Source organism: Lagopus muta, chromosome 8, assembly GCF_023343835.1.
Source record: "Lagopus muta isolate bLagMut1 chromosome 8, bLagMut1 primary, whole genome shotgun sequence".
Taxonomy (NCBI): Eukaryota; Metazoa; Chordata; class Aves; order Galliformes; family Phasianidae; genus Lagopus; species Lagopus muta.
Genome location: NC_064440.1, coordinates 20,303,208 through 20,316,789, shown reverse-complemented (window position 1 = coordinate 20,316,789; position 13,582 = coordinate 20,303,208). Strand labels below are relative to the sequence as shown.

The 13,582-nt window shown below is 39.6% G+C and overlaps 1 protein-coding gene across 3 annotated transcripts in view; it reads left to right on the top strand.

Annotated features, from left to right (window-relative positions):
* CHN1 (chimerin 1) overlaps nucleotides 1-13,582 on the top strand; it is a 145,207-nt gene that overhangs the window by 47,233 nt on the left and 84,392 nt on the right. The window contains exon 14 of one of the 3 annotated variants that reach the window (XM_048954041.1): nucleotides 699-3,328. The exons of the other annotated variants lie outside the window; for them this stretch is intronic. Coding sequence (XP_048809998.1) covers nucleotides 699-925 — 227 coding nt within the window. The 3' untranslated portion in view covers nucleotides 926-3,328. Of the gene's footprint in view, nucleotides 1-698; nucleotides 3,329-13,582 lie in introns of those variants that run through there. 3 annotated transcript variants of the gene reach the window in all.

Here is a 13,582-nt window from a genome sequence, read left to right as displayed (position 1 = left end):
TTGTCATGAGATAAAAATGAGGCAACTGTGTGGCAAATTCACTTCAGTCAAAGTGAATTATTCTTAAAGATACTAAGAATAAATGCTTCTAAAGATATTGGAACTTTTATTTTAAAAATAATTTTAAATCCTAATGAGAGACATCCGTGCACTAAAGAAGTCACTGAACTTTAATATGTTAAAAGAATGAGGTCTGAAAACTTGTGGAAATATTGTCTAACGTATGAGGTTATAAATGTCACCTTTTTCAGAGAGGATATCATGATCATTGATCACAGAACCGTCTCTTGACTACTGAGCAAATGAAGTAAATGGCACCCACTTAAAAATTCGTATAGCAGCAGCAGAGCTGGTAGCACCTTCAATCTGTTGGTGCTGCTTATTGATACAGCGTGAGCACCGTACCCAGCAGTTCATTTACTAGGTGGGGAATCAGATGGCACTGATCGTGGTTTTGAAGATGTGAAAATGTTCTTGTTTGCTGAATACTCCATAATGCAATCCACGTCTTTGCTTATGTGAAGTAGTGTTGTCTCAAAAAAAGAAAAAAAAAAAAGCAATGAAAATTAGATTGTTTTGCAGTTGGCTGCGTTAAGTGATACCATGAATGCTGATTGTTTAGGAGGGAACTGCTGTCGCGTGGGAAGTGGTTTTGTGTTAAGAGGGAAAAGAAAACTAAACCAGTTTCTCTTCTGAAGCTGCAGATAAAGATGACAGCTCAGAAGACGTCTCAGTGCCAAGCAGCCCACACACGGAAGCTATTCAGCACAGCTCCGTCAGCACTTCCAACGGTGTAAGCTCCACTTCCAAGGCAGAGGCGGTGGCCACCTCGGTGCTCACGCAGCTGGCGGACCAGAGCTCGGAGCCCGGGCTTCCCCAGGTCGGTGTGGTGCCGCCCTCCCAGGCGCAGCCCTCGGGGAGTTGATTAGGAACTTGGTTGCATCCTTTTCTTAGGTATTCGTTTGTGACTTTAAAGGGAAATCGATGAAAGACCAGTCTCCAGCTAGGAGAAATTGTAGCTTAAAATTACTCGGTTTTAAAATTCAAACCTAAATTTGGCTTTAACGATTGGCAGGTGAAGGTGAGACAGAACACCAGTTACAAGTCTCTTTGTAAAAGACTTTTTTTCTCTTAAGTGTTAGGTTTACTAGTTATTTTTGTGCTTAACGTGTAAAGTGTATGTACAGTACAACGTGGTTTATTTCATTTTTAATTTGGTATTATTTCAACAAACATTGGGGTGAGTTACTAAAGTTCATCCCCCAGACTGTGATAGTAATATTATGTGACATTTTATACCAAAGTTCTGCATAGTCCCTATTGACTTTGTAACACGAGCAAGGTCATAAAGCACTAGGCAAGAGAAAGACAGTAACAGTAAATTTGCTTTTAGTCTTTTTGCCTTTTTGTTGTTTTGCACATTATGAGAGGAAGAACATTGGGAGAAAAATGTTTGGGTTATTTTATGTATAGCATTTTGGTTGGCTTTTTAACCGTTGGGTTTTTAATTTGTTTAATAGGGCCAGTACAGTATATGAAATACAGTACTCTTATGCACATACCTGTCCTAAATGAGGATCGTAACTGAACAGATTTTTTTTTTAATTTGTCAGGTGTTTTTTTGGTTTTTTTTTTTTTTTTTTTCCCCTCTCCAACACTTTCATTATGAGGGGAGGAGAGCTTTATTTCTTCAGTAAGCATAGGTATCTGTAACTACCCTTTGTTGTTTGGCTGAAACCAGTAAGCATATTGTAAAGTACGGGGTTATCAAGTATGGAATATTTAGTATTCCAAAGTAAGATGATATTTGGTGGATTTTTGAGTCGCAGACAGAGTTTACTCATGGTTTTGGATGCCTGAAAAGCCTAAAATCCTTCAGACAACTCAAGACTTTTTTTTGTCATTGTCTTGTATTTGCAAGCTAACTTGTACTTAATTCTTGTGTAAGCACTGTCATCTTTTAGTAGCAAAAATTTTGATACCTTTCTTGTGGAAAAAAAAAAAATCAGTATCTACCGTATCTTGGAAACAATGTAATTATAATGTGGTGTGTGTGGTGTGTGCGTGAGAATGGTTCAGTAGTTAATGCCAGCAGTCTTTTGCTTGAATGTTTAAAGATGCCTTCAATGTGATGCTGGCTGATAGGTGATTGCAGTTTTAAAATGTTATTTACTGTGCAAACTTGGATAACTAACATTCCATGATGTAGTTTGTTTCTGATGAAATGATTGTAGGTACACTTTTTCTCATTATCCAATCATCTGTAGGATATTGAGTTTTTTAAATGTGCCATTATCTATTTTGATTCTGTATTCATGTTCAAAATACAGTACAATATTTTACAATAGATTAAGTTGTTTAAAAAAAATATAGATGTGTGCTTTCAGGTGGGAAAACTTTGTATAATAGCAAAAACAGATGCATAGTAGCAACTGGCAGTAAAGCAGGATTCCATTATGTATATAACAAAGATTTAATGCATTTATAATGGGTTGTGTAGTTCATTTGCTCTTCCTTCTCCACACTATACTACGTGTTTTTAAGTGTCAGTGCCATCAGATTTCTATTTGATTCAGTTTAAAATCTAAAAAATGTGATTGATCCACAGGAAAATCATGATTTCTACAGTATGTATACAACCGTACTACCACGAAACTGGACAAAGAGATATCTAGGTCATATATCTATCGTTGCAGGGCTTTAAGCATGCAAATAACAAGGATTCTAAATATTTTGTATTGTAAACTAAGGAAGTTGAGTTGATACCCTCATGCGTTTAGAAGTCTTACTTTCCCAATTTCAGGAATAAACAGTAAGTTATTGATCATTTCCAGGATGGTAACCTATAATGGACATCTTGTGAGAAGGAAATGGATTGCAAAGGCACAAAATGTGAATTCTGCAGGAAAGCTATACAGTCACTTTTCACTGTAGTTTTGGTGGACGAGGCAAGGCCTTATTGATTGTGCTATAATTTGCTCTCCTAAACACAAAGGCTTTTTAAATCATATTTATATAAGTGAAGTTTTTTTATAACAGCTGTCACGCTTGTAAAAGTAAGTCTTGATAAGTGTATAGGAGACGTGTAAACAGTTAATGAGTTTAACAGTGGGGCTGGAAAAAGAACCATTAAAATCTGTATTCAGCAAATAGAAAACAGTAATTAGCCGTACTACCATGGATTCTGTTTGGAGGCGTATGTCACACTAATTCTGTACTTAGCATTTTGGGTCTTTACATTTGACATGTTCACAAACTGTACTGTTTTCTTTTATGTGCAGTTTGCATGAGTAAATCATCAAAGAGAATAAAATCTATCTTTAAGTTATGTTCCTATTTTAATGAAATTATAATTGTTCCAAAAGGCAGCAGCGTCTTCGAACTTATTTCTTTATCACTACACTTATCAGCATTTATTTGGAAGTTATTACCCTAATGTCAAAGTAACGTTACAAAAATAAGAATGCATAATGTTCTTTTGAAAATAAACCAAATTCATTGCTTTGAAGTTGACACCCAGCACCTTTTGAGGAGCTGGCCATATATCTTTAATTCTAGGAGCCTAAGTAATCCACAGAAGGAGTCCACAAGCGGCTCGGTGATCAGAGGCATTGCTCAGCCATCTCTGGTCGCAGTGAGTGCCACTGTGAAGGTGTTGTGTGCAACCAGAATTTCCTGCTAACATTTCAGGTATCTTAATCTTACCTTAATACTCGTGAAAGTGAGAAATAACAGATGAACAGATGAACAACATCATCACAGAAACTGCTCACAGTTTCGTTGTGGGAGGTTGAGAAGAAATCACACCCTTGTGTTTGTTTGCTACGATATGAAAAGTAGTTTGATCTTACTTATGAATGTTGGAAACATGATAGACGGGGTGCCACATCCTGTTGTTGTTTGAAAAGCTCTTGACTGTGGTGGGAGCATTGGGAGGAAAAAATGGAAGTAAAACTGCCATGTACTTGAAATTATCAAATCTTTTCAACAAAGGAAATGAAATTTAAACTGCATGTAACTTTGAGCCCATTGTGAGAAGCATACAGGGCATCCTCTGGATCTAGATGTCTGCAGCCTTGCCCATGGCAGGAGGTTGGAACTAGATGATGTTTCAGGTCCCTGCCAACCAAAAACATTCTATGATTCTTTTCTTTAACTATGAATTATGGTCATCATTTCAAGGAAGAATCATGAAAACTGTGACAGAGGGCAACTGAGGAAAAAGAAATATCCACTCTTTACTGTCTCCACTGTAAAAAAAAAAAAAAAAAAAAAAAAAAAAAAAAAAAATCTATTCTGATTTTACATCTAAATATCCAAGTAAGCATTTTCTTTTTAAAATGCTAATATAGGCTGGGCAAATAAAGATATGAAGATACTACACTGATGGAAGTAGATGACAAGTGTTGGATGAGTGGTGATTTCAGCTACCGAAATTACAGAAGTAATTTGCCTAGAGGCAGATACAAACATTTTAATTGGTCATCATAAATGATAATGAGGAGAAAACACGGTGAAATTAAGTGCATCCTAATAAAGTAAGGTATGTTAAATTGTGCTGAAGGAAACTCCAGCAATGCTTCTTGACATGATTAATATACTCATGACAATGTGTCTAATGAAGGTTGTTTGCATTTATGCGCTGCCTGTTGCCTCCCTCAGTAGAGATAATTTGGACTGTGCTCATTTACATTGCAGAGCATGAAGTGTTAGATAGCTTACAGTAGTATTTTCCTTTACATTTATTTTTATCTGCTGTGTCAACAGTCATGTAGGTAGGATTTACTTAACCAGCCTCATATAACACTGAGTAGGGTAGATATGGATGGCACCATCATGAAAAAAAATTGATTTTCAAAGTTTTTTATTATTTAATTAAGGGAACATTTCTTGTCCTTATAATTCCTGTTTTCAGTCTGACTTTTCTTTTTAACTAACCCCCAAAATTTATAACCATGACCTTTCTTGCTTTTCCCTTTCTTTCTCTCCAAAATATTTTTCTGAATGATAAGCCCATGAAAGAACATGTATATACTCAGTGTGGAATTTCTTGGTTTTGCACATTGATTCTTCCCTGGCTATATTAACTCTCTAACAAGCTTTAAACCTTGCTCAAAGTCCTGTCCATCATCTATTGTCATTTTTATAATTACGTATGTTTTTCCAAGCACTTCTTCCTATTCGTTTTTGAGGGAAGGGGAGGGAAAAAGTTTTTAAATAAACTACAGGTAGCAGATTTAATCTGGAAGTGAATATTCAATCAGAAAAGTGTAGTGATTATTTTAAATATCCCTAGCACACAAAGTAGGGAGCTGGTACCATTTGTTGGCTTTGGCCAACAGGCCTGGTGGTGCTCCCAGCTTATGTTTAATGAGCTTAAAGGATAGCACTGTGCAGCTCAGGGAGATCAGTCAGCACTCAACTGAGCAGATGAGCTTTGGGAACAGGAGCTGTCATGTAGATGGCTTCAGAGGAGTAGAATTGCAGGGAAGGAAGTTTTCCTCGTGTAACTCCTGCCTGTGGTGAGCTTAACGTATCAAATGCAAGCGTGAGCTGTTACACATCCATCTACTGCAGTCTGTCCCCAGGTGGCCTGAATACTGTGATGTGTGTCTTTTGAGCTACTCATAAGGCAAAAGTTAGCTTGTGTTTTCTTTTTGCTACCTGAAAAGTTCTCTCTTGTTTTGCAGCAGGCTGCTATTTGCTTGGTATGTAAATAGTATTTCTTTCCCCGGATCTGAACCGCTCATCCTAGGCCATTACAGAGGCAGGTACTGTCTAATAAATCCCTGGCTGATAGTTTTTAGAAAGCTGCTAATTTGTTTTGTTATCATTAAAAGTGAAATGAAAAATCCAGGTCATACATCTCAGGTTCTCAGGAGGAGAAGAAGGAGACAAGTGGAGAGAATGAGCCCTTGGCATTAGCAGCAAACACAACAAATTGCCTTTCTGAATAAATTGCAGAAATGAAATGGAGAGAAAGTCATTACAACTTGTTAACTATTTCCTGTGGAAAAAGTACTATGTTTCACTTCTTATACCAACCTTTTCCTCTGATCCTAGGATACATTCTGTGATTATTTGTTATTTCAAAATGTTTATAATGTTGTTATCAAATGTTTTGATCTCACTTGGGGTAAGTAGAAAGAACATCATATTGCTTGTGACTGCACTGAGCAAGATGCTCCTAAAGGTTACATAATTTGTATATAGTAGAGCTATTCTAGTTATCCATAAAATGCTAACAAACTGTAGTCAGCATGGCTATGATTTCAAAACCAAGCCAATATTTCAGTTTTCCTGTTTTCTGCATCCCTTTCACCAGAGTTATTTTAAAGAGCTAATGTTTTGCTGAAATAAAAGAAATAGACAATCCTTGTAAATGAAGAACAGATGCTGTATGTTTCACTGTACAATGGGAACATTTTTAACACTTGATGTCAAAGTAGTAAGGTCACATTTTGCGACTCGTGTCTGTGAATACATAAAAGGTTTCATTATGCTGTCTCTTCCAGTTTACCCAAACCTTTGTTCTAATAGGACTTAACTCCTTTTTCTTCTGTAAATTATACAGCGGTCTCCTGCATGCTGTGTAAAAGTTGTTATCCAGGGATCTGGATGCTGGGGTGTTGCATTGCCTCCTCCTACACTGGGGATCTTGTCTGCCTAAATGTCTCTGCTTTGGCATAGTTAAATTGGTATAAACACAAACGTTCAGAGAATTTTCTTTTGGTATTTGTTGATTTATTTCAGTTCAGCACATGTTGCTTGAGAAAAGAGTAGTAGTGTAAAAAAGTGTAAAAGTTAAAACAAAAAAAAAGTATGCTCTTTCTGAACCAATACAAAGACACTTAGAATTTTGCAGTACAGTTTTAAAAACTATTTAACTTAAGCAACTTCTGTAATCAACGTTTCCCAAACAAGAGATCAGAACATGATTTAACCAGTTGCTGGTCACCATCTGTTCTTCTATCTTAAGAAAATTTGAATGTAAAGGACTGCAGTGGCTCCTGACACACAGATCATGTTTCTTTTTCCCTTGTAACTCAAAATTGCACTTCTTTCCTCAGAAGCCACTGACATACCTAAGGCCTCGTAGCGGCTCATTGTCAGCAGTGAAGCTTTTGCCTAAATATTTTCTCAATTTAGATCTTCTGGTGGTCAAAAGTCAATGAAATGAGCACTTGTGGGTTGAGTGCTGCTGTAAGGCTCCATCCTTAAAGATTTTGCTACCTTCCCTTGACAGCAGCAGCACTGATTGCTGTGGCTGCTGGAGCTGAAGAGCTGGTGTGAAATGTATGCTTCAGATACACTGAGTGTCTACCAAAAGTGAACAAACAGCCAGAAAGTTGAGCATGTTGGAGTGCAGTTTTACATTACGTGGTAGGGGGTTTGGAACCAGATGATCTTTAAGGTCCCTTCCAACTTAAGCCATCCTGTGGCTATGATTACACCACGTTTGTTTTTCAAACAGCATGTGTGGAATGTCTTTGGGGTTTAGTTTTGAGATTGTTTTTTCCTTCAGAATTCCAGTGGAAAATTAAATTAATTGCAAAAACAGTGCTTACTAGGAGGCAGTTTTGTGGGGCTAATGTAGAATCCTGAGGAGAGACATTGAATGGAAGAAGGGTATCAGCCCTCTCTGAGCAGGTCTTGCATTGTGGAGAGCTTAGACTTTGTTCTCTGCCATAGAAAATGCTTTATGTAGAAGATAAAAGAGTTTGGTTCAGGGATTGCTTTTGACCTGAAATGCCTTGCATCCAGAAACTGCTTTTATTTTTTCCCTTATTTTCCCTGGGAACTCATTGCAGCCTAGCTGACCGGGCATCCAGCAGGCAGCCCTTCCTTCATTCCTGTCCCCTCTAGCATTCCTTTGCTTCACAGGTTCTGTGGTGTTGCCATATCCGTGTTCAGTTAAGCAGCAGTCAGCATCCATGCTGCTGAGTTCTGCTGTGATTAACTGTTGAACAAATTGCACGTAGTGCAGTGGTACTTATGACAATCTAATGAGAAAAAACATCGCCATGATATTGCATAGACCTGCTTGTAAGCAACATTAAATTATGTTTATTGATGCTGTTTTGACATTCCACAAGTAAGAATTAAATACACTAGTCTTTCTCCTTCGAAGTTGGTAGTTCTCCTCTCAGTCTTACCTTTTGCTGTACATTAAAGGAAATGTTTTGTTTTCATCTGATACTGAGCAGCTTGTGGACACTGAACAAACCACCCCCACCCCAATTCATGGTATGGAAAGTACAACTGCACTGCACTTCTGAGCATGGTGTGTTTTACCATGCAAAGATGGAGAATGGAAATGTCATCTTGTGCATCACAGCTTGCTTCTGCTCGTTGGAATTCAAATGACCTGGCTCAAAGTATCATGTCTGTAACTGGGGCTTGTAACAGCTCTAGTCCTAAGTGGGAATGATTTTGGTACTGCAATTTGTATTGAGGCTTTATCCAAAAATAACACAGGAAATGCAGCGCACAGTTACTGGAGAAAAGCATTTCTGGCAGATGTCTGTGGCATGCTCCAAATCTGAGGGCTGGCTTACATTTGTGTTTCATTTAAAAATGTGGTCAAGATTTTTGGTAAGTGCTGACTGCGACTCTGCTCCTCATCTACCAAGCAGAGGGGGCTGGAGGGGAGCTGCAGTCTGTAGTTAAAGGGGATTTATAAATTTGCAAGTAAAATTATCTTGTATTAGTGATGTCTTCCTTATACAAGACGATGGATAATAAATTATTAACCGAATGAGGTAAGTAATTTCATTTCCTGCTATTTCCTGCTGTCTGTAACAAGTAATTCAAAATGTGGGAGTTTCTAATTGCTCAGGAACAAAATGCCATCTAGTGGTAACTGCTCAATATTTTTGAGTAAACGCATTCTTTTTATTATCAAAAAGTTTTTATGTATTTTTCTGTGCCTGAGAGGGGCAGAAGAGGCTGGGGAGCAACACGTATGGGGCAGCACTGTCTGTCTCGGTGCTTCTGGAAAGCTCCCTCCCTCCCTTCCTCTGTCCTGCTGCAAGTAGCTGAGCTTTCCCCTGCTAAGGATTGGATAAGCTTCCAAGCATAGCTGGCAGGCTGTGTCTCACTGTTACCCAATGGTAGCATGCAGCACTTCTGGTGTGGCTGATGCTATATGAGGAGATGCTGGAAGCCACTTCTGCATCTCTCTCTGGGCAGGGAGCTCTTGGAAAAGGTCTCTGCCATGAGCCAGCCACAGCTTTGCTATTACAGCAAGAACAAGGAATACTTTTTTCCTCAAACGATATTGAAATGTATTTGTGACCGTAGTCTGGGGGCTGGACCCATCGGTCACACTCTGCCTGAGCCCACCCAAGGGGGTACTCCCATTCATCTGGTGGTTTTGCTCAACATCATGATAGGGTTTTTCTACTTTTGTTTATTCATCTATGGTATGTGGTGGGAGTGCCCACCAGGAGCTTGGGTCTCCTCATGTAGCAGAGGAGCAGGGCCTGGTTGCTGGCAGGGCTGCGGGTAGCCCAGGGCTCAAAGTTCCGTGTGGGAGGTGAAAAGTTCATTTGAAGCAATGGGGTGGAGGAAGAGAGGATTTTCTGCATTAAAAGGGCATTTTGTCCTCCTTTTTCCTCCTTGTTCTATGCTCATACTCATCTGTTTCTTTGCCTCTGGTAAAGATTTTGTGGATACAAAAGAAACCACATTAGAAAAAGCAGGCAAATGGTCTTTGCTGGGCTCCTGGCAGTAGCAGCTAGTGAGAGCCAAAGTCCTCAGCTCCAAGGGATGCGGGCCCAAGCTCCATGCCATGTCTTGTACCCACATGAGCTCTGCCATTACAGTGCAAAGGTCCAGCAGGCTTCAGCTGCAGAGCTAAACTTCATCCAGGTGCCACTGCCAGTACTGGGGAGGTCATCACTGGCTTGTGTTAGTCCCTAGGAACTTCACCTGGAAGGTAAGGGCCAGAATTCTAATGCAACTCCATCTTGTATGAGTGAACAAGGGGGATCAGAGTATAGGATTCTAGATACAGGGCTTACATGTAGCATAGTGCATTGCTTTGGCCTCTTGGAGCAGAAACCCACTCATTCTTTTGCAATTATGGTCACACACGAACCATCACAATGAAAGCCAGCTTTCCTTGTGTCTTACAACCACCTTGCTTTTCTCATGCTGCACAGAGTTGTCTAAATAACCAATACATTTTATAGTCCTATCAAGAGAATCAATAACATGCCAAGTCTTAGTAATTGTTTCTGGCACTGCCAATTTAGGACCTGGATATCTGCTAATTTACTTCTGCTTTGTGAGGTACTTTCCACATGTCTTAGCTGACAATAAGCAAAATGTTCACAATCAAGGGATGCATCTATTTTATTACTAAAGAAAAAGGAAATAACATTCATTTTTCCCCTTTCCTTGCCCTCCTCTCCCCAGCAAAATGGTGACATCAGTTACGGAAACCACATAATAAATTATGCTTTCTGGCACAGATAAAAGGGCTTCAAAGGGATCAGATAATTCTGTCCCTTCATAAGGAATCTTACTGCTGCAAACTTGCAGTTCACTATAACTATTTTGGGACTGGGAGATCAATTAATAAATTCTGAAAATCTCCAATCCTAATTAAATCCCCCACTATTACTTCCAAGAGTGGTTTGTCTCCTCTTTAGGAATAATACTTGATTTAAACAGCTTGTTTGTTTAACAGAAGCTATTGATCCCTTCAATAACACTTTAAAATCATTATGAGAAAAACTTTGCTCAGTTCCAGCTCTTTGAAGTTGTTTTAGTTAATGCCATCTCCCTGTGAGCCACAAGAGCTAATGCGGGACTTGAAAGTTATTTCCAGTGTTACTCTATGCTTAGTGTGCTCTGCTGTTAGCCTGACTTCTTGCAGAGCTGCCTGTGCTATGTGCAGCAAAGCTGAAAGCTACCGATGGCGTGTTTGCTTTTTTAGCTCAGTTTGAAAGATTTTATGTTCTCTTTTGAAAGTCTTTGGAGTTGAGTTGGAAGAAACCTTTGAAGGCCATCCAGCCCAACTCCCCTGCAATGAAGAGGGACACCACAGCTAGATTAGGTTGCTCAGTGCCCTGTCCAGCCTGACCTTGAATGTCTCCAGGGATGAAGCATCCTCCACCTCTCTGGGCAACCCGTGGCCACCACAGACCCTGGTAAAGAGTCTCTGTTTCCTTCTTATAGCTCCCCTCTAGATACTGAAAGACCACTATCAGAGCTTTTTCTTCTCCAGGCTGAACAGCCCCAGCTCTCTCAGCCTGTCCTTGCAGGGGAGGTGTTCCATCCCTGGGATCATTTTTGAAGTTCTCTTTAGACACACTCCCAACAGGTCCATGTCTCTCTTGTACTGAGGACTCCACATCTGGATGCAGTATTCCTGGTGAGGCCTCACCACCACAGAGCAGAGGGGCAGAACCACCTCACTCAACCTGCTGCCCGTGCTGCTTTCAATGCAGCCCAAGATGCAGATTCTTTTGATGCATTCTTGTTGATGGAATGTATGGAAAACATGGCTGAACTGCAGTTCAGTTATCTAAGGCATTTGCTATCTAGGCACTCTGAGATTTGGACTTAGAAGCATCTTCAGCTCATGAAAGTTCGTTCTATGAGGGCAATGGATGAATTTCCACTTGACAGTTAGACTGTAATTTGTACGGTAGGAAATTCTCAGAACATTCCCACAGTTCAGTTCTTACTCAGTCTATTTTCTACAGTAGCACAAAAACTGCATGAGATTTGGAGCTGAATTTTGACTGAACAGGGCCTATCCCCCCTTGTTCGTACAAAGCAAATTACTGAGCTTTAAAATATCCTTCAACGTTTCATGTGCTCTGAAGCTTGAACATTCTTTCAAAGACCCCTAAGTGCTAGGAGATGCAGCTCTGAGAAGCAAGACGTGTGAGTATTGCCTGACAACTAATTCCCCGATTAAAAACATTTTGTTATCAAATGGCTTCAGCAGCATTGGGTTATCTAAGAACATAGAAATAATTTGGAGGGCTCTGATATTAGAAAATCAAATAATTGCACTAAGAGAGAAGTTTGGAATGCTGCCTGAAAGCAGTTAAACAGAGCTTTCCAGCGTTTTCTGGGGATAAAAACTTCCAGTTGATGATTTAGTACAAAATACTTCTCTCTACTGAATACTCTACACAGCACTTCAGAACTGCAGTTCTCAGTTGCTAATGAGAATGTTTAATACCTTTGGCAATTCCTCGAAGCCATCCAGTAGATCTAGAAGTGGATCTAGAAGCTACAATTTATTGCATGAAGAACCACTGCCAAATCCATGGTGCAGTTTATGGCTTCAAGCAGGAGCTCATCTGCTGAGGGTTGAAGACGTTTTCAAAGTCAGGATTAGAAGTATCTTGCAGATCTTTGAATCCAGCTTTTTCTTGTTTTTCAGTGTTTATGGATAAAATTGTAACAGTTTATTCCCAAGACTATCCTGCAAATGCCTTACCTTCTGGTTTTTTTTTAATTGTAATTACCATTTTTTTCCAAATGCATACAAGCACTCTTTCAACTAATGCCTGAATCTTTCTAAACGTGATATAAAAAGGAAATATGAAAGTTAAATAGAAGCTGTAAGCTGCATTTTAGAGGTAATATAAACACACTTGGGTGTTTTACAGCCATCAGTATTATCTCCTTTGATGCCTGAGGCTTGTCCCTAGGAGACAGAAAGCAGACACTTCCTGGAATTTCTCTAATTAGCTTGTTCATTTCACTTAATAAAACAAGCAATCAAAAACATTATGTGTTTCATATGCAGGACTCTTAAAAAATAAGAGAACATACCATTGTACATATATCTGAGCAAGTACAAGCGATTATGGAGTTTTCTAGGATCTTATAAACATAATGAATAGCCAGTCTTGCATTATATATATCTGCTGATAAGACCCACTAGTGAGCATACATAGAGCAGTAAGAAAGCTCACATAGAATAGCTCACAGAATGGCTTGGGTTGGAAGGGACCCGAAGGATCACATCAAGTTCCGATTTCCCCACCACAGGCAGGACCCCAACCTTCAGATCTGGTACTAGAGCAGGTTGCCTAGGGCCCCATCCAGCCTGGTCTTGAACACCTCCAGGGATGGAGGCATCCACAGCCTCTCAGGCAGCCTGTTCCAGCACTTCACCTCTGTGAAGAATTTCCCCTGACATTAAATCTAAACTTTCTTGAGCTTAAAAGCATTCCCCCTTGTCCTATCACTGTCTACTTTAGTAAAAACTTGATTCTCCTCCTTTTTGTAATCCTCTTTTAAATACTGGAAGGCTGCAATGAGGTTTCCTTGCAGCTTCTCTTCTGGCTGAACAAGCCTTCAGCCTGTCTTTGTGGGGAGAAGCTCCATAGAGTCCGTTGCTAGAGTATATTCTGACCAGCTGCAAGTAATAATATTCTTTTGCAGCTCTAAGTAGTTTGGTTTCTTGCCCATTCTTGTGCCACTTGCTCTCAGTGTCTCATGGAAGCTGCTGTGAGAGGAAGCTCCATGGCTCACATTGCACATCTTTCTGGGCTCCAAGCTCATACCCTCACGTAGATCATGATTTAATGGGAGGCAAGTTTTGGTC